The sequence below is a fragment of the Cynocephalus volans genome, chromosome 12 (genome assembly GCF_027409185.1).
Source record: "Cynocephalus volans isolate mCynVol1 chromosome 12, mCynVol1.pri, whole genome shotgun sequence".
In the NCBI taxonomy this organism is placed as follows: domain Eukaryota; kingdom Metazoa; phylum Chordata; class Mammalia; order Dermoptera; family Cynocephalidae; genus Cynocephalus; species Cynocephalus volans.
In genome coordinates this window covers 7,098,554-7,120,014 of record NC_084471.1, presented here as the reverse complement: position 1 = coordinate 7,120,014, position 21,461 = coordinate 7,098,554, and the positions used below count along the sequence as shown (strand labels likewise).

The 21,461-nt window shown below is 41.4% G+C and overlaps 1 protein-coding gene and 1 pseudogene across 1 annotated transcript in view; one reads left to right on the top strand and one right to left on the bottom strand.

Moving 5' to 3' along the window:
• EFCAB6 (EF-hand calcium binding domain 6) overlaps positions 1-18,122 on the bottom strand; it is a 256,909-nt gene extending 238,787 nt beyond the window's left edge. The window contains exons 1-2 of the mRNA XM_063076100.1: positions 17,981-18,122; positions 8,157-8,368 (exon numbers count right to left, since the gene is read on the bottom strand). Of these exons, the coding sequence (XP_062932170.1) occupies positions 8,157-8,368; positions 17,981-18,122 (354 nt within the window). The remainder of the gene's footprint in view (positions 1-8,156; positions 8,369-17,980) is intronic.
• On the top strand, positions 3,043-6,420 carry LOC134360911 (peptidyl-prolyl cis-trans isomerase A-like; annotated as a pseudogene).
• Positions 18,123-21,461: the final 3,339 nt, after the last annotated feature.

Below are 21,461 nucleotides of genomic sequence, written 5' to 3'. Positions count from 1 at the left end.
ATTTTCCAAAAAAGCATTATAAACCTAAAATTAAGATAAACATAAAATAAATATATAATCACTATAAATATATTTTATTAAGCTTCTTACAAACACACAAAGTACAATTTCCCATACCACTGAATGGCTCCCAACTCCGCACAATCAAATTTGCTATTTACTTAGCCCTTAAAATGCCAGCCTCAAAATCTAGCATGGTTATCTCAGTCTCCCAAAGGGTGTATTTCTCTTTGCTATTTAAAATACGAGTAACTAGAAAACAAGGCCAGAGGGAGAGAGGCTGACAGGGTGGGCCTCTGGAGAAGCCTTTTCCTGGAAAGGACACCCGCAACTTCCATTTCTGAGAAGTGTATTCTTAGTAGATATAAACTTGGGTAAACACTTAGGAGTTTCCCTCATCTTACAGAAGAAGTGCAGTGACAGATTGGGCCTGCAGTTCAAGGCTGGATGCCCTCATGGTTTTGGTATAGATGACAGTAAACAAGGAAGGGAAGAAACTTACACTTACGGAGCTCGTACTCATAAATGGGCACAAACACTCCTCTAGGTGTTTTACATGAAAAGCCCTAAAACCATTCACAGGGTGGTGTCATTTTCTACATTGCATGGAGCAGAGGTGTGACCTCCCTGCACAGCACTGCCATTAAGTGCCAGCGACCTCCATGAATCCAGAGCCCAGGTTCATCCCATTATTAAGTAAAGAAACCACCGTGCCTATAAAGAAAAAGAAAGTGCATCAAATGATTCTGGCCTTTGTCACATTTCATACTGCTATTCGTGGTCTAACACAGATCCTAATGTGGCATGTAAATTCTTGCAATGATCAGTCCCCAAAGCTAAGCCCTTTAGACAACCAAAGAATCTAGTGTAAAAGGGGAGGCTCTGCTCAGTACTCGCTTTCTCAGTATTTATTATTCTGGCAAAAATGTTTAAGAATCAACACCATCCGTAGATGAATTGCTGAAAGTAAATTCTTAGACCAGGGCTGCGGGGGCAGGTAGATTTTAAATCAGTATCCACCATGTTAAATGTCTTCAAAGGACACTTTCTCTCCAACCTGACTTGGTCACTGGCAATAGAATGGAACTTATGTTTTCCTTCTCTGGAATCTATTTACCAATTCAACTTCTTTAAAAACAATCTATATTAATATTCAGAGACTGAGGCTACATTCTAATAAAACCCCACAAAATTCACATTACTCTTAATGAAAACTAAGGTGCGGGGCAGACTGCAAGCAAAGCTCCTTATCCTTCTTGCCCTGATCAATCATTAAAACACCCTGACATTAAAAATATTTCTGACATACTTCTTGAAATAAAATTAAAGCTAAAGTAAGTTCTGGCTATAACTGGAAAATTCTTTTCTAGTTTTAAGGAGAAATTCCCATGAAATCTTTTACTAATTTTATAAGTTCCTAGTTATGCTTACATTAACCACCGAAAAAGAAAGGTGGTGCCACCACACGGATTAGTCATAAAATGATCTAGAAAAGTCACAGACACTGTGAAGTCCATGGTGGAGAAAGGAAGCTCTGCCATTCATTCCCAATGACCTTGGCCTCCTGTGAATGCACTACACTCCAGCTTCCTTCATCGACACACAAATCACAGGAGCTGAAGGTTCTAGAAAAGCATGCTTGTCATTTACTTTTTATTTTTATTTTATTTTTAAATTATTTATTTATTTATTTATTACGAATATTCGTAAGATACAAAGCTGGTTGTTCCCCCTCCTGCCCATGATGTGGGGCACACTTATCATTTAGAATAGACTAACAAGACCTATTTTTTCAAAAATGTCTTTGAAGTTCTACAGTTCCCACTGACTTCTTTTAAAGGCAGATGTAGCTTTTAAAAACAGATACACGTTTCATATTTTCTGTACTTTCTCTCTTCCTGCATAGCTGATTAGCTTGGGAAGATTGTCAAAATTTTAAATTAACATTAGATCATGACTATAAGGACACATAGCAGGAAATAATATTTTAACTCTCCATGTGGTATAAGGTATCAGTTAAATTGAGCTTATGCAGAAATTGATGCAATGTTTACACGGACAAATGTTCTTTAAAAGCAAGAGAACATTACCATACGACACAGCAATTCCACTCCTAGGTATGCAACCAAAAGAACTGAAAACATATGTCCACATAAAAAAATTTGTACATGAATGCTCAGAGCAGAATATTCACAAAAGTCATAAAGGAGAAACAATTCAAAAGTCTATCAGCTAGGCCGATCCCGTGGCACACTCGGGTGAGTGCGGCGCTGGGAACGCAGCAGCGCTCCCGCCGCGGGTTCGGATCCTATATAGGGATGACCTGTGCACTCACTGGCTGAGCGCGGTGCGGCCCTGAGCGCGGTGCAGCCGGTCACAAAAAGGACAGGAAAAAAAAAAAAAGTCCATCAGCTGATGAAAGGGCAAACAAAACGTGGTATATTCATACAATGGACTATCATTCAGCCATAAAAAGAAATAAAGCACTGATTCATGCTACAACATGGGTGACCCTTGAAAACGTTATGCTAAATGAAAGAAGCCAGACACAAAAGATCATTTATGGTATGATTCCATTTATATGAAATGTCCAGAATCTGTAGTGACAAATCTATAGTGACAGAAAGTAGAATAGTGGTTTCCAGGTACTGGCAGAAGGGCAAGTGGGAGAAACTGCTACAGGGTTTCTTTGGGGGATGATGAAAGTGTTCTCACGTTAGATAGTAGAATGGTTGTACAACTCTGTGAGTATATTAAAAACACCTATTTATATATGTTAAAAAGATAAATTTTATGATATACAAATTATATCTTAATAAAGCTGTTATTAAAAATACAGATCGCAATAAAGGGTGATATAAAAATATCATTATGTACTATTTGTGAAATTCTAGAAGTGAATAAAGGAGAAACACTTTTAAAAAGAGGGAAGAGGAAAGTTCTTTTTCTCCCTACCTCTTCCCTATCTTCCCTAAAAATTAAGCCCAAAAGTCATTAGATGAGGCAGAGAAAGTTGGTGTCTGCAGTGTTGGGGGGACCAGGATGGTCCAGAAGAGCATGTGGGGCAAAGATGGCATCATCATGGTGGGTGTCAGTGCCCAAGAGCAGTGAAGAGGTCGTCTGCTTGGGGGCAGGGAGTGCTGCAGATGAGAGATGTGTCACATAACAGTGAGACTGGCCAAATAAGTAAACACACCAAGGACAACAAAAGCCGAGTTTCTCACTCTGTGAGAAGGTAGCTACGACCATGGAAAGGGAGAAACTACAATGACCCCTGGAGTGTTAGATTAGAACTGGTGGCATTGATATGAACTCTTGATTTTCAACATGGAGAGAGAGATTGGAACAAAAATAAATGTAGATGTAAATGTATGTATACACGTGTATGAAAAACATGTATCTGTCCCCTAGCTTCCACCTGGGGGCAGAGACACCCCAATGGCATGAGCAGCCGTGGTGCCCAGATCCTGACCTCTCAATATCTTTTTCCAGTCAAAGGAACCAGAGTTCTTTGGAGAAATGGATATTTCTAGAACCAAAGGAAGGAAAGTACAGATGAGCTTGGAATATCTTTTATCAGAAAGCAAAGAAGTGCTCAAAAAATGGGGACATGTCAAAAGGATACAGAAACCAGCTCCAAGGGGCTCCCACTGGCCAAATTGGGAATAATTTAAACATCAAAATAAACAATGGAAGCAATGGGCCCATAACCCACTCAACAGGAAATCTGGAGTCTCTGCGAGTATATAAATAATAAACGAATAAATTGACAGTTTGATGAGAAATTGAATATTTGCTAGTTTCAAAGTTTCTCTCACAAAATACGAATTACAAAGTGGATACCACGGAAAAGCCTGACAGATTCCACCTTAACCACGTGATTAGAGTGAACACCAGCCATGGTGGGACAAACTGAAACCACGTGCAACCTGGTAAAATGCAATGGGAAGCATACGGCCCCGCTGCTGGGATATTCCTCCCAAAGGTGCAAGCTGGATCTAGTCATTAGGAAACACCCAATATACTCAAACTGGGGGCATTCCACAAAATAACAGGTTTGCAATCCTCAAAGGACATGAAATCCATGGAAAAACTGAAGAACCACTCTAGATTGATGGGGACTAAAGAGATATAACAACCAAATGCAATGCATGACTCTGACCTGGATCCTACAAGACATTTGTGGGGCAACTGGCAAAACCTGGCTGGACTCTGGGCTGAGATGGGAGTAATGAGTCCACATTACCTTCTTTATTTTTATGGTTGTATTGTGGTTATTATAGGACAACATCCTTGTTTGAAGGACACATATACTAAAATATTTAAGGACAATGGAGCAACTTACTCTCAAATGACTTAGAAAAAAATTGTTCTTGGCACTGTACTTCCAACTTTGTAATTGCTTAAAAAAAATGATAAAGCAGAGAAGATGTGGCAGAGAGAGCTCATAATAGACCAGCCCTCCCACAGAAAACAACTATAAATTCTGGTCAAAATACAAAAAGTAACTCTCTAAAGGCTCTAGAGAATAAATGAAAGCAGGCAGATTCCGGAGGAAGTCAAAATGTAGAAGAAGGGACAGGTATGGAGTTCCCTATTCTTAAAGGCTTTTAGCCTGAGGACAAGCCGGAGCTTGTCTCTGCCCAGCACAGAGCTGATAAAACTCCAGTAGGAAACCCACGTCTTTCTGGCCTAAATGACTAGCACACAGAACCCAAAGCAATCATAGCCACTAGAAAATGTCTCGCAGGAGAGAGACAGAAAAGGATACCTACTTCCTGGGTATGAACTCTGTCCAAGTTTTAGCTGACTCCTGAATCATGCCTGTGCAGGTCAGACTCAAAGAGGCTCAGCTAAAGAAGAAAGAACTAAGATATGAGCTTGTGCACACTGCAGGTGTGCAAAACAAAAGTATCAACAGTCCTCAAAGGAATATACCACAATCCAAAGTCTCCACAATGTACCATTCATAATGTGTAGCATTGCACCATCTAATAAACAGCCATAGCCACATGTGGCTATTAATCACTTGAAATGTGGCTAATGGAACTGATTAACTAGATTTTTTTTTTTTGCTTTGTTTAATGTTAATTTAAATTTAAAAAATAATATTGATTCAGTTATTGGAAAAGTTTTAAGTATGTTTGGAACAACTGGGTATTCAAATCTAGCATTTCAATTGTAAATTTTATAAAATCTAAATACAGATCAAGTATTTCCAGTGGAAATTGTCTGAATTGAAGTCTACTATAAGTATAAAGTACACAGCAGGTGTGAAGACTTAGTACACAGAAAAGAACGTAAAATATCTTATTAATAATTTTAACAGTGATCACATGTGGAGGTGAATAATATTTTGGATATATTTGGCTGGATAAAAATTAATAAAATTAATTTCACCAATTTTTTACTTTTTAATGTGGCTACTAGAAAATTTTAAATTACATATGTGGCTCACATGATACTTCTAATTGGACAGCTCTGCTCTGGGATATTATACTCAAATATGAACAACCAGGGAAACATGACCCTTCTCAAGGGAAAACCATGAATGCAGGACAACTCCAAGATGACTAACATGTTAGAATTAACAGACAAGGACTTTAATGCAGCTGCTCTAACTGTGTTGAACTAATCAAAAGAAACATGCTCATAATTGAAGGGAAAAACAGGAAGTCTAAACAGGTGAATAGAAATTATAAAAAGGCACCAAATGGGAATTCTACAACTGTAATATAAAGTATCTAAAATTTAAAATTCACTGAATGGGCTTAACAGCAGAATGGAGACAAAAAGAAAGAATTAGTAAACTTGAAAATAGGTCAATAGATATCATCTAATCTGAAACGACAGAGAGAATGGAAATTTCTTTAAAACGATCTGAGTTGACTCTGCAGGCTCTGCTGCTGCCCCAGCCTCCCTCTTTCAGCCGTGGTCAACCACACTGTTCTTTGACATCACCATGGATGGCAAACCCTCGGGCCACCTCTCCGTCAAGCTGTTTGCAGACAAAGTCCCAAAGGCAGCAGAAAACATACTCTGAGCACTGGAGAGAAAGGATCTGGTTATAAGGGTTCCTGTTTTCACAGAATTATTCCAGGGTTTGTGTGCCAGCGGGTGACTTCACACACCATAATGGCACTGGTGGCAAGTCCGTCTACAGGGAGAAATGTGATGGTGAGAACTTCATCCTGAAGCATACAGTCCTAGCATCTTGTCCATGGCAAATGCTGGGCCCAACACAAATGGTTCCCAGTTTGCATCTGCACTGCCAAGAAGACTGAGTGGCTGGATGGCAAGCATGTGGTCTTTGGCAAGGTGACAGAGGGCATGAATATCGTGGAAGCCATGGAGCACTTTGGGTCCAGGAATGGCAAGACCAGCAAGAAGATCACCATTGCCGACTGTGGACAGCTCTAACAAATTCGGCTTGTTTTATCTTAACCACCAGACCATCCCTTCTGTGGCTCATGAGAGCACCCTCCACCCACCTGCTCGCGATGTCCTGTAGTCTTTGTGCTCTCGCTGCAGTTCGCTGGGTTCCATATTTTCCTTATCCCCCTACAAGTCTAGCTGGATTGCAGAGTTAAGTTTATGATTATGAAATTAAAGCTAAATAAGAACAACAACAAAAAAGAGCAGAGCCTTAGGGACCACTGGGACAATATCAAAATGTCTGAGGGGGAGAGAATGGAGCAGAAAAAATTTTGGAGGAAATAATGGCTGAAAACTTCTCCAAACCAGTGAAAGACAAAATTAAAGGGAAGAGAAAACCCTGAAACAGTAGTAACATGGTACGCACAAGAAGAAACAAGTAGAACGTCCCATGCTTTGGGAAAAAAAAAAAAAGTGAAAGAAATGAAAGTCACTGAGGTTAAGACTGGAATTTAGGAACGCCTAAAATTCATTGAGCTATTTGTTTTCATAACACATAATTCCCCTTAGTTGAAAGTATGCAAGTTGGGTTGGGTTGGGATATATAGCAAATTCTAAAAAGAAATAGGGTTTTAAATACTATGAAATAGCATGAAGCCAGACTCTGATTAAGAACTAATGAATTAGTCATAAACATATATTTGTCTCTCTTTCTATGTGTGTGTGTGCATGCACATGTACTGTACACAGATTCAGTTATTGGGTTGGAAGGAATACTACTGATACCCTGGCCCAACTTTCTCCTCTTATAATTACTATATTGATACTTATAGACTAATTTTGAGAGTATTTAATTTCTACTGCATGTCATATTCCTTAAGAAAGGACCACACCTTTTTACTCTTTACACCCCCCTGGTAGGATACAGCACCGGTGGCCCAAAGGCCCCCATCCACCACATCCCTCCCCAAGTAACTGCATCACCCCCTGCTGCAAACCCTGCACTGGCTCCCTACAGCTTCCAGGACAGAGATATAACTCTTACAAAGTACTCTTCTGAACTGGCCCCTCTAGCCACAACCTGAGCCCTATCCCTTCACTTCAGATATAAATGACTCGACCCAGTTCCCTGAATAAACACAGCAGGCAGATGCAGGCATCCAAGCATGCACAGAACCTGCTTCCTCTGCCTATAATGACCTTCCTTCCTCTTTTATCTAGCTAATACCCACTTCTCGGTCAAAACTAACTTAAACACCCCCTCCCCAAAAAAGCCTTCCTGGACGACCACCATTCATTTACAGATAGCTCTCCCTCCTCTAACTCCCAACCCTTGCCAACAATGTCTCATGGGACAGTGAGTTCCTCCAGGGCAGGGCCCATGTCGTATTTCTCTGCACCCCCAGTGCCCAGCACCGGGTCTACCACATATGGGTACACAATAACCATTCGATGTGAGAACAAAAGGCCAAAATATTAAGTCACAAAATAGAAGTGGACTAAGTATTTTCATAGGGAAGCTTTAAAACAAACAAACAAAAAAACTAAAAGAAAATGGCTGGAATAGTGAGTGCTACATGCAAAATATGACCAAGTAACTGCTGACTGTGATCACTAACTAATTAAGTGAATTGTGGAAAAATAAACAAAACTTCAGCCGCTCATTTGCGACGGGGCTGGGGGGTGCTGGGGGTGCAGACGTCAGAAGGGGTTATGTGCTTCTCTGATCTGCTTCAGCTTTCTAGAATTGAATTACTCTAAACAGTCACAGTGTACCGTACCTGAGCCAACACGTCTTGAAACTGTTCTCCGGTGAGAGGCAGCAGGAAGGATGTGACAGTTCTTCTCAGTTCACTTTTGGACACTGTCAGGGTATGACCAGGATCGAGCAGCTGAAAGGCTTTTTTCAACTCCTCCCTTTTATGGGTAATTTTTTGAAATAAAATCTGTTTAACGTCTAAGAAGGACAGCATTGGGTTTGCGACAGCTGTGGCTGTAAAAGAGATACAGCTATTTATTAAACGTGTTTAAAGCTAAGATACTGAATAAAAACTGCTCCACTGTCTAACAGAACCAAACAAACTTCTGAAACAGTATTTCTTCTACTACATCCAGGTTTACATGTCTGATCACTAGATGACTTGCAATGAAAAATCCACAGTTGTGTTCACCTCTGAGATTTGGTTGACATAGAGTAACAGTAATGACATTAGTAAGAAAAAAAAAAAGGCAAAGATAATCTTCCCTACAAAAGATATAGGTCACTACAAGTAAAAAACATGAACATTGGAAGAAAATTTAGCTCACAGCTAATATTCAAATAAATATTTAAAGTATCATATTCGCCTTTCATATTCCTGACAATTTTCTAGAGAAAAATAAGTAATTCTTAAATCCAGATAATTTCCCTTTCAAAGAAAGGGTTAGAAAAGCCTAGACATTAAAAGGAAGTAAAAGAATGATTAGAACACTCCAAATAAGATTTCAGGGGTCTGAACTTCCTGGGAGGACTTGCCTTACGTCCCAGGGTTCCCTGCGTCACCAAAGGAGAGGTGACACGCTACAGGCTCCCTCCCCTCTGTTCAAGATGAAAACAACTACACGAACACTGGGTAGGAAATTACGTAAGTAAATACGGTAACTGCAAACCTGTGTCTGGTACCAATCAGCACCATAAGCGTAAAGACATGATTATTCAGTTTAATACTTTATAACCTACTGGGGAAAGAGGAGGCTAAGAACAAGGGTAGTCTGGTAAATCCCTTGTATTTACTTATGAGATGGCAAAGGCCTGGCAACCATAGTTTATTGAGTAGCTCCTTCTTACATAGTAAATTCTGGATGTATGTTAAATGGCTTTAACATTGCCTCGTCTTCTATTATTCACAAGCAGTAGCTAGGGAAGAATGACTCTAGTTATTTCCTTCAAATGGGAATTTCTTATCAAGCTATTGAACATTTCTGGCATGAGGACAGTGATGACTTTGGTCTTGGAGTGACCTGGGCTAGACGAGAGACTCAAAGAACAGGATCTCAATGCGCCAACCTGAACCCGCCCACAGGGTGGTCAGGGATTTCCTCATGGCTGGAGGATGCCTTGAGCTGTCTTCTGTTTGAGGTGGTACAAGAGAGAATGTGGCTGTGCCCCTCGGTCACACTGCTGTGGAGATCTGCCACCTGCCCTAACCTCAGGACAAACATCATGGCAGGTCTTGGGGTCATTTCGATCCCACCAAGGGCTGCGCTGGCCACCAGTGATTCTTGCCTCTCTTGACACCACTGAGGGCTGAGCACACACAAGGCCCATGCAGGGGCTGGGGATCCCTCTCACTTGAGATGCCCACATCCTCCTCGAGGGAGGTGATTATGTGCCTGGGATGCAGTGACATGTGTGAAGACAGGCACATGTGCTGTCTGTGGGGAGCTCTGGAGACCCAGAAAAGAGGGAGGTTGGTTTGGGGTGACAGAATGGAAGGTCTCGGGAAAGGCTTTTCAGTGGAAAGATTGACACTTCAGCTGCAACGTGGCATTCCTGAGAGCGAGGAACAGGATGGGAGTGAGAGGTGCCACGAAGCTCTGCAGCCAAGGCAAAGGGAGGAGGAAGGGACAAGCAGAGGTGGCATCGGCCAAGAGATGGGACAGGAAAGTCATCAGGAGCCAACCCATGGACGGTCCTGTCCTTGGGCTTTGTGCTATGGTTATGGGACTCCACAGAGGGATTCCCATCGAGCGAATGACATAACCCGGCTTCTATTCTTAAACCTCCCCTGGCATCACGTGGAGGAGGAACAGAAAGGTGAGGAGATTGACAGCCTGGAGACATGTTGGGTAATCACGGCTGCCCAGGCAAGTATTGATGGGTCTACACTAGTGTGATGGCCACAGAATGAAAACCAGGGGAGAAGAGAGGTTAAGAAGGAAGAGTCTGCGGAATCTTCTGATTTGATGTGCCAGGGGAGGTGGGGGAGGAGGATACAGCTTGTGTACCTGGCTTGGGCGGCTGGGCAGGTGGAAACACTCTTCCCTGAGAGGGGATAGCGGAAGATACAGCGGATGGAATTTTCCAAGACAGCCCCAACAAGACCTCCCAGCACATGTGCTTTTCTTACAATGTCTTGTTAACACTCCTCCCCCAAAACATAGGATATATGTTCCGCCTTGAGTCTAGGTGGGGCCGTGACTATGGCAGAATGGACATATGTCAAGATGACATTGACATATGTCATTCCAGAATTGACTATGTGTTTCTAGGACGAGGTCATAAAAGGCGCTACGGCTTCTGCCTTGTGCTCTTAAGATGCTCACACCCACTATCACGCTGGGAGAAATCCAAGAAACCACACAGAGAGGCCACGTTTAGGTGTTCTGAGTGACAGCCCCAGCCGAGGTTCCAGCCAACATCAACCACTGGCCATGTGAGTGAGCGGCCTTCAGAGGATTCCAGCCCCAAGGTGAGTCAGCCCAGCCTTAGCATGTCCCCAGATAAGCTGCATGGAGCAGAGACAAACTGTCCTGGAGACCTGCCCACTACAGATCTGTGAGCAAAATATATGACTGTTGCTATTTCGAGCCTCTATGTTTGGGGTTGTTTGTATACAGCAATAGATATCCAGAACAGAAGAGAAAAAAAGTTTACGGGAAAGCTGAGTTCAGTTTGGGATGTCTAAGTGGGGATGTCCATTTGAAAGTCAAATATATAATCTGGAGATTGGAGGAGGGTGGGGTTGGAGAGGCAAGTGTGTGGACCAACTGCATGGATGCTCTGGGGGAGCGTGCCAAGTGGGAAGAGAGGAAGGGAGTCCTGGAAGCACCGATGTGTAGTCACCTGTCATATTTTAGCCACTGCTCCAGTACTCAGGGTGCTTCAGGGACTAGGACAGATACAGTTTACAGTCTGGAGGTGTGGAGACAGACAAGAAACACAGAAATGAATTATTATAAAGTAATGGCAGATGGCAGCAAGTGCAGTGAAGAGGTGAAACAGAAAAAGGAGCTGCAACACTGCCCAGGGCTGTTTCAGTTGGGGTGGTCAGGGAAGTCCTCTCCAAGTAGGTTTATGAGCTGAAACCAGAATGATAAAAATGAGCCAGCCAGCCAAGAGGCTGAAGCAAGAATGTCCTACATGCGGAAACCACAGCAACCGGTGCAGAGCCTCTAAGCAGGAATGAGCTTGCCATGTCCAGGAAAGCAAAAGGTCCAAGTGGGCCAAGAATAACATGCACCAGGTGAGACGGGGAGGAGTGGGGGCTGGATCCAGGGGGTGAGGGCAGCTCGCAGCGGCTCCAGGCACCTGCACAGGCAATGGGCCTTCTCTTCAAAGTGCAGTGGGAGGCTCAGGAGAGTTTAAGCAGGGAAGTAACATTAATATTTGCTTTTTTAAAAAAATCATTCTGGCTGCTAAGTAGAGAATGGATTACAGAGGAGCAAGAAATGAGGAAAGAAGACCAGAGAGGAGGCTATTCCAAGAGTCCAAGGAGAGGTGATTGTAGCTTGAACCAGGTGGCAGCTCTGAGTGTGGAAAAAAGTAAACAGGTTGGAGATAGAACCTGCCAGTTCTGGTAGCTGACAAGCTCTTGCTGATGGGTAGCTGGAGGGGTAGGGGTTGGGGTGCTAAAGAAAAAAAGAGCAACTAAGGACAATTCCTCAGCACTGGACTGGAGGAACTGGATACATCACGGTGTCGTGGACAGAGAGGGAGAACAGGAGGAGTCGAGAGGCCCGTTGGTCAGGTCAGGTTTGAGATGCCACTGGATGAGCTGCAGGAAGCAAGGTCAGCAGGGTGGCTGCACATGTGATCGGGAGCTTAGTGCAGAAGTCAGAAGGGAGCTATCACTTTGGTTACAGGTGGAATTTAGGGACATGGAGCCAGATGACTCACACAAGGAGAGGGCAGACAGGGAGAAGAGGATTGAGCATAAAGCGCCAAGGAAGAAAACAACCTTGTCTCCCACAAGACATCCAAGGATGCTCAGAACTTCAGGAGACACTCCACGCTTCCCTCTCCATGCCTGGCTGTCACTTAAATCTCAGCAGCAGCTGATCCACACAGGAGAGCTGTGTGGTTCAATACCAGCTGGTGAACACTGTTTCTCCCTCTGTCCACCGGCCTGAAATTCATCCTCCTGCCCCCAGTGTCACACAGGGATCCTTCCTGTTAATGTGTTTTGAAATCTTTTTTCAGGTTTTTCAAGTATATTTTTATTCCCTTTGCAAGAAGCCCCATGTTTGCAATCAATAATTGTAATTTAAAAGTATTGGAAAATATTGACTTGAAACTATTTGAAATTACTTGAAGGAAAACTTTTTATTTCACGTGCCTGATGCAACTTCTGAGACTGAAAATGAAAGCTGGCTGAGCTGGTTAGCTCAGCCAGTTACAGTGCAGCCTTGTAACACCAGGGTGGAGGGGTCAGTTCCCTGTACTGGCCAGCCACCAAAAAAAAAAAAAAAAAAAAAAAACCCAACAACAAAAAGAAAATGAAAGCAGTAACCAAATATGCATAATCTGATGATGGGAGTACAAACTGATATAATTTTCTGCGGGACAATTTGACAAAATTTTCTACATCTGTTTAGGGTTGAGAAAGTCACGCAGTCTATCACTCTCACCCTAACAATGAGAACAAGTGGGATAAACTAAAAATCTGTATAGTTTTAATACCCATCAGAGATCTGAAGATGCAAAGAAACTAAATTCCAGAAAGGACAAGCCACTCCTGAGGGAGAAAAGATCCGTAACACCTTCCAGCCCTGCAGAGCAATGGGAAAAAAGCAAATTCATTACAGACAGGGTAAGAAGAAAACAACCTGATATTGAATAGCCACATGTGGACTGGTGGCTGGATTAAGATCCCAGGAGCCTCAGTCACAGAGCAAGTCTGTATCCATCCTCTTGGGCTTCCACCAAGTGCACATAAGTAGCACCAATGGCGGAGGGTGTGACAGGAGAGCTGTGTGACACACCCCAAGACACACAGAGTTTTACACAAGTCCAAGGCAGCTGTTTACCAAAGGCAGAGAGCAGGACAGAAGAGCTGAGGCAAATCCCTCTGAAGTATATGAGGCCTTCAGTAAGTGAAATTCAGTGGCCTGCTGTGGGTTTGAGGCAGGGCAACAGGGTGCACAGAGATCTCCCGAGGTGCAGAAAGCTGGGCCAGAACAGAAAGAACTCTCAGGAAATCCCCCAAAATGGCAGATGGGCTATAAAGCAGAAAAAGATCTCCCCCTATGTGTTAGTCTGTTTCTTTTGCTTATAACAGCATATTCAAAGCTGGGAACTTTATAAAGAAATTTATTTCTTACTGTTTTGGAGGCTGGGAAGTCCATGGTTTATGGGGCACACCTCTTAAGGGTCTTCTTCTGGGTGGGAACTCTCTACAGCGTCCCCTGGCAATGAAGGTATCACGTGGCGAGAATGGCATGAAAAAGAGAGCTGACCTTCTCACTTGCTCATCTTATAAAGCCATCAGAACCACACCCATGACAACCCATTAAACCATCAACCCATGATTCCATGAATGGATCAGTCCATTCACAAGGGCACAGTCCTCGAGATCCAATCACCTCTTAAAGGCCCCACCTTTCAATACTGTTACAATGGAAATCAAGCTTCAATGAGTTTGTGGGGGAGACATTCAATCCACAGCACCCCACATGCCAAGCTGGTAGCTGGGCTGTAAAACACTGAGGTCTCTGGAGTTTCAGTACCGCTCAAATTTCAAGACTTGTTGAAGGGAAACATTTGAAACCAGGGGTAACCTAAACCTAACTAAAACTACAACAAAGTTGAGACACACCTCACCTTTGATGTTAAATTGAGTCCACCTCACTAGAAGCCTGAGAGAAGAAGAGGTGCTCGTTTTCTGGTGGCAAACATTAGTTAATTCTGTCTCTACTGTTTTTTATACAGATGTATGGCATTAAATTTTTATTAATTGCAAGGCAAGTGAAAAAGAAAAGGTGACCTAATCAAGAGCAAAACCAGTCATCAGAAGAAGACCCACAGTGAGAACAAATGTAGAAATGATCAGGTATTTAAATGAGAATGAGAAATATGCTAAAGAGATTAAAGGAAAAAGCTAAGAACACTGAACATATGGGGAATTTCAGCAGACAAATGGAAACTATTTTTAAAGAGCACATGAAAAAGCTAGAAATTAAAAATAAAGTATGAGAAGTGAAGAACTCATTTGTTTTGCTTAGTAGCAGACTGCACATGGTAGAAAAAAGAACTAGTGAATATAAAGTCAGGTCAACAGAAACTATTGAAATGGAAACACAAGATAAAAACAATTTTAAAAGAAAACAGGGTGTCTAATATTAATTATGTTTATTTAATATATGAGTTATATAAGTATACATCTACAAATAAATGTGGCATGCATGAAAAAGAGACCAGCCAAACTGCTGATGGTGCCCTCTGGAGAGGAATGTGATGCTAGGAGGCACATATGTATTTAATTTTTAAAAAGTAAAACATACTTCAGTGCATTAAAAAAGTACCATCAATAGAAATAAAAAGCAAATGACAAAAAGAAAGATACCTATGGCACATAAGGCAGCTAATGGATTAATATCTTTAATAAAAAGACAGCTCATACAAATCACTATAGAAGACTGACCCACAGAAGGAAAACGGGAAAAGGACATGAACAGGTAACTCACAAACGAAAAAGGCATAAACCTGATAAGCCTGACGAAAAAAATTAACCTTACTATTGAAGAAATGCAAATTAAAATTCCAATGGAATACTGTTTTTGCATAGCTGGTGGGCAAGATCTTAAAAGATAAGAAAGGACCTTAGAAATGAGCACTTACAAGTGTTATTTGTGGGACTACATGGGCACAAGCATCCTGAAGGGTAATTTAGTAGTACTCATCGAGAGTATGGGTGCTCTTTAATTCAGTAATCCCACGTTAGTCCTCTTTGTACTATCAGATAGTTAGTTAAGTAAACTAAGATATATCGAGATTACACTGTAGACATGCAGCTATTGAACTGGAATGCATCTATGGTTGATGACGTATTTTTGTGTCAGAAACTGCTAAGTTACCCCCCATTATCCATTCTCCTCTTTTCCCTTAGAAACAGACCCCTGAGTTTTGGGTAGACATGTGGCCGTCCAAATAAAGTCTGTATTTCCCAGGCTCCCTAGTAGGCGCATGTAAGTAGATGTGTTAAAGTCATGCCAATTTTAGGTAAGCACAAGTGTCCAGAGTGACTTCTGACTAGGACGTCTTTCACCTACTTTCAAGGCAAACCCATTCTCCTTTCATAATGTCCTCTTGAATCCTTCTGATCCCGTGGGGGTGCTTGCTCAGTGCTCTGCACATGTTTCTGTTACGGCATTTGTCTCACTCTACTCGAATTTTTTTTTTTTTTTTTTTTTTTGGTGGCTGGCCAGTACAGGGATTGAACCCTGGACCTCAGTGTTATTAGCACCACGTCTAACCAACTGAGCTAACCAGCCAGTCTCTACTTGAATTCTTTATCTCCCTCTCTAGACTGTGGGCTCCTCCAGGGCAGGCCTTCTGTCCCATCCATCTCTTTATCCTCAGCACCTATTACAGTGGTTGTCACAGACTGCAGCTCAGAAAATGTTTGTGAATAAATGAATGACTAATTAAAGGAAAAAATGAATGAAATTAAAAGAAACACTTTTGAAAAATAACAATGTAAAATTTTATTGCTTTAAAAACTGAGTGAGGAATCCAAATGAGTCGAAAACTTACATCCACACAAAAACCAGTAAACGAATGTTTATAGCAGCTTTATTTATAATTGCCAAAACATGGAAGCAACCAAGATGTCCCTCAATAGATGAATGGATAAACAAACTGTGGTAAGACATACAATGGAATATTATTCAGCAATAAAAATAAATGAGCACAACACAATGAATAAAAAATAGTCTTTTCAACAAATGGTGCTGGAACAACTGGACACATGCAAAAAAAAAAGTGAGTATAGACAGAGACCTCACCCCCTTCACAAAAGTTAATTCAAAATGAATCACAGACCTAAATGTAAAACAATAAAAATCAATGCAAAACTATAAAAATCCTAGAACATAGGAGAAAATCTAGACGACTCTGAGTTTGGCAATGACTTTTTAGACACAACAAAGGCATAATCCATGAAAGAAAGAATTAATTTCACTAAAATTAAAATTAAAAATTTCTGCTCTGCAGAAGATAAATCAAAAGAATAAAAAGAGCCACAGACTCGGAGGAAATGTTTGCAAAAGACTTATCTGATAAAGGGCCATTATCCAAAATATATAAAGAACTCTAAACTCAGCAATAAGAAAACAAACAACCCAATTAAAAAATGGGCCAAAGACCTTAACAGACGCCTCATCAGAGAAAATATACAGATGACAAATAAGCATATGAAAAGATGCTCCTCTTCATATGTCCTCAGGAAAATGCAAATAAACAACGATGAGATGCCACTGCACACCTGTCAGAATGGCCAAAACCCAGCACACTAACAGCACCAGATGCCGGTGGGGACGTGGGGCGACAGGAGCTCTCGCTCACGGCCGGGGGGAACGGGCAATGGCACGGCCCCTGCAGACCGCAGTTCAGCAGTTTCTTAAACCACGAGATCCATCCACTGAGCTCCTTGATATTTACCCAAAGGAGGTGAAAAATACGTCCACCCGAAAAATTCACACACAAGATATTTACAGCAGCTTTATTCATAGCTGTCAAAACTCGAAGGCAACCAAGACGTCCTTCAGCAGGTGAATGGACAAATAAACTGGTACATCCAGACAGTGGAAGGTTACTCAGGGCTAAAAAGAAATGAGCTATCAAGCCATGGAAAGACAAGGGGGAACCTCAAATGCATATTAATAAATAAAAGAGGCCAATCTGAAAAGGCTACATATTATATGATTCCAACTATATGACTTTCTGGGAAATACAAAATTATGGATAAAAAGATGAGTGGTTGCAAGGGGTTAGGGGGAGGGAAGGATCAATAGGAGGAGCATGGTAGATTTTAGGGCAGTGAAACTGCTCGGTACGATATTAAACAGGCAATATATGCCATTTCTATGCATTTGTCCACACCCATATAATATACAATACCAAGAGTAAACCCTAATGCAAACTATCGACTTTAGGTAATAATAATGTATCAACACTGGCTCATCAATTATAACAAATGTACCACACTAATACAATATGTTAATAATTGGAGAAATGGGGGGTAGGAGTGAGGGGTATTATAGGAATATCTGCACTTTCTGCAAACCTAAAACTGCTCCAAAAAATAAGGTCTACTAATTTTTTAAAAAATCTGAGTGACTCGGTATACTATAAAACTTAGTAGTTAAGCCTATGGATTCTGGAATTACACTGACTGGGTTCGAATCCTAACCCTGCCTCTTAAAACCTATATAACTTTTGGGCATGTGGCTTAATGAATCTGTGTTTCAGTTTTTCCATGTAGAAAATAGAGATAATAATAAACCTAATTCAGAGTTATTGTGAGAATTAAATGCCATGTGGAGCCTTTGAACAGATCCTGGTACATAATAAACATACATAAGTGATATCTACCTTTAGTGCTCTTATTTGCTCATGAATACTCACTTGAAGAAGACGGTCTGAACATATTTTGGAAACCATTCCTTGAATACACTCTACATGGTGAAGAATGGGGTCTTGAATATGTGATTTTTCGTGTGTGAGGATATGAAGTCTGCCAATCTGGTATAATCGCCATTTTGTACATTAAATCCCTGTGATATAAAAGAAAACAGATTACATTATCTTAAAGCATATATTAGAAATGTGTCCAATTCCTATCCTTGCCTTTTCTGAAAGGACAGCTGGAGAGTGTAAAAATGCAGCTAGTCATGATCTGCTTGCTGATTTTTCAAAGACTATTCTTAAGGTGAACACAAAATCATGATATTGAACTCCCTGTTTTTAACAAGTCCAGCAGATTTCAAAAATGGGAAAACAAAGAGGCTTCTGGATAGGAAAATCCACCTATATCTTGACTACTACTACTCATTCCTTTAGTGGGCAGTAAGGGGTAGAGAATTTGGATTCTCTGAGCTTTCTCGAAGTGCCTCACTATAAACCCGACACATGGTCAGAGGCAGAGCTGGGGATGACAGCAAACAAGGTGGGGTAAGGACCTCTGGAAATCCTCTCCTCCAAAAAATCAGTGAGAACACTAACAACAGTGTTAGAATCAATTTTTTCAGAACTCTGGAAATTAACCAAAGGCTAGCAGCAATCTGCGGAGCATTTATTCATGAAAAATGGCTGAGCCTGGGTATGAAGAGCAATTTTGTGGCATTTTTACTTGTCCTATTCCCATTCCTCCCCACCGACCCACTTCCAACTCTGAGGTAGCATTGAACACCAACAGCCTGCAATCATGGAAAACTGAGCACCTGACAGTCCTGTAGGGGACAGGACAGGCTTGGAGCACCTTCAAAGCTCCATTTCCAGGAAAGTATCATTATAGGACCTGATGGTTCCCTGAAAGACCCCACTCATATGGTTCTATTTGAACTGACTCAGAGCCTGCCCAGTGAGAATACCTACTGGGAAGAGACATTTGCCAGAAAAAAATCAGATGTAATTGCTGCTTAAAATTACAGCTGGCTAAATGGGTGGATGATGTGGTAAATAATAGGCTAACCAAAAAGCTTAAAAGGAAAAGCTGGGAAATAAGACGTCCATACAGGGCTTTGAAAAGCTCTCACATATTCCCAGGAATCTAGAAGGCCACCTGCATGTGCAGAGCTGTGAGCATTCCCAGGGCTATGTATACGCTCAGGAAATACCTCAGAAGATCATAAACTACCACCTCTGGCTGATCTTGAGGCTCTGCCCAAGCAGGAAATGAGGGCTAAGGCAGAGTTGTAAACTGTCTGGCTGAGTATTGGAGGAATGTGCCAACGCACACAAAGAGCCCAGCAGCAAAAATTGGGAGACTTGCTGCTTCCAGGCATTTAAGTAAATTTCTGTCCATCCACAAGCTGACCACTAAGCTAACCAATCAGAGACTTCAGAGGCCATACATAACAAAGAACACAGACTTTACAAAGACAATTTAGAAAAGTAACTAAATGAATGATCAACAACAAATGAGCAACAAAAACAAAACCTGGAAAGGGGTGAAAACATGATTTTCACAATTGACACATTATGTTTTAAATCTCCAGTTTTCAACAAAAATTTATAAGACATTCAAAGAAACAAGAAAGTATGGTCCATATACATTTATCTTCAGAAACTATGCAAACAAGAAAAGACTGGAGTGAAATATTTTAAGTGTTGAAAGAAGAAAAGCCACCAACCCAGAATTCTATGTGCAGTGAGATTATGCTTTAAAATTGAAGAAGAAAAAAAGGCTTGCTCGGACAAACAAAAACTGAGGGAATCTGTCACCAGCAGACCTGTCTGCAAGAAATGTTAAAAGAAATACTTCAGAAAGAAAAAAAACATGATAGGTCAGAAAACTCAGATCTATATAAAGAAAGGAAGAGCGTTAGAGAACGAATAAATAAAGGTAAAATAAACAGATAGGCACCTAAAAACAGAGCCCCAATATACATCAAGTAAAAAGTGATAAAACTGAAAGGAGAAATAGATGAACCTTTTTTGTGACTTTGGATTAGACAATCATATCTTAGATTTGACATGAAAAACACAAGCATCTAAAGAAGAAATAGATAAACTGGACCTCATCAAAATTTCAAACTTTTGTGCTTCAAAGGACACTATAAAGAAAGTGAAAAGATAACCCACAGAATGGAAGAAATTATTTACCCATTATATATCTGATCAGGATCTAGAATATATTAAGAACTCTTACAATTTTAATAATAAAAAGGCAAATAACTCAATTTTCAAATGGGAAAATACTTGAATAGACATCTCTCCAAAGAGGACACACAAATGGCCAGTAAGTCCATGAAAAGATGCTCAATATCACTAGTCATCAGAGAAATGCAAGTCAAAACCACACTGAGATACCACTTTATGCTCCCTAGAATGGCTATAATCAAAGAAACAAAGAATAACAAGTACCGGTGAGGATCTGGAGATACTGGAATTCTCACATGTTGCCGGTGGGAATTTAAAATGGTACACAGCTGCTTTCGAATACAGTTTGGCAGTTTCTCAGAAAGTTAAACATGGAGTTACTGTACAGCTAAGCAATTTCGCTCCCAGGTGTATACCCAAGGGAACTGAAAACATATGTCCACACAAGAAATTGTACATGAATATTTACAGCAGCACTATTTACAGCAGCCAAGAAGCTGAAATGACCCAAGGTTCCATCAGCTGAAGAATGGATAAATAAAAAATGGCATATCCACTCAGTTACTATTATTCAGTCATAAAAGGAATGAAGTACTGAGTCATGCCACAACATGGGTGAATCTTGAAGACATCATGCTAAGTGAAAGAAGCCAGGCAGAAAAGATCACGTATTGTACGATTCCGTCACATAAAACGCCCGTAACAGGCAAATCTATAGAGACAGAAAGTAGATTAGTGCTTCCCAGGAGCTGGGGGAAGACGGGGCTGGGACTACTAATAGGTATGAGGTTTCTTTAGGGGAGACAAAAAAAGTTCTGGAATTAGACAGCGGTGATGGCTGCACGACTTTGTGAATATACTAAAAACCACTAAATCGTACGCTTTTAAAGGGTGCGTTTTATGGTCTGTGCATTATATTGCAATTAGAAAAGGAGGAGGGGGGAGGAGGAAAAGGAGGAGGAGGAACAAGAGGGAGGGAGAAAGGGACGGGGGGAAGACAAGCAGCGGTGACAGCAGCAGCAGGCCCGGGTGGGCCATGGGAAAAGTTGCTCCCCTGGGCACCTTTGGCAAAGGTGATGCCTTCTCAATAATCTTTAAGGTAATGTGTTAAGATTATGATTAAAAGGCCTTAGGGGAGGCAGGGCAGAGCGAGACATCTGGCTGTATCCCAGTGAGATTCCCAGGGGTATCCTGTTCACCACAGGCCTCATGGGTGTCCCCAGGTTCACACCCCGGCTGGCAGAGCTAACCTGGCCGCCCCACCAACAGCAGGCCTGATGCTCCG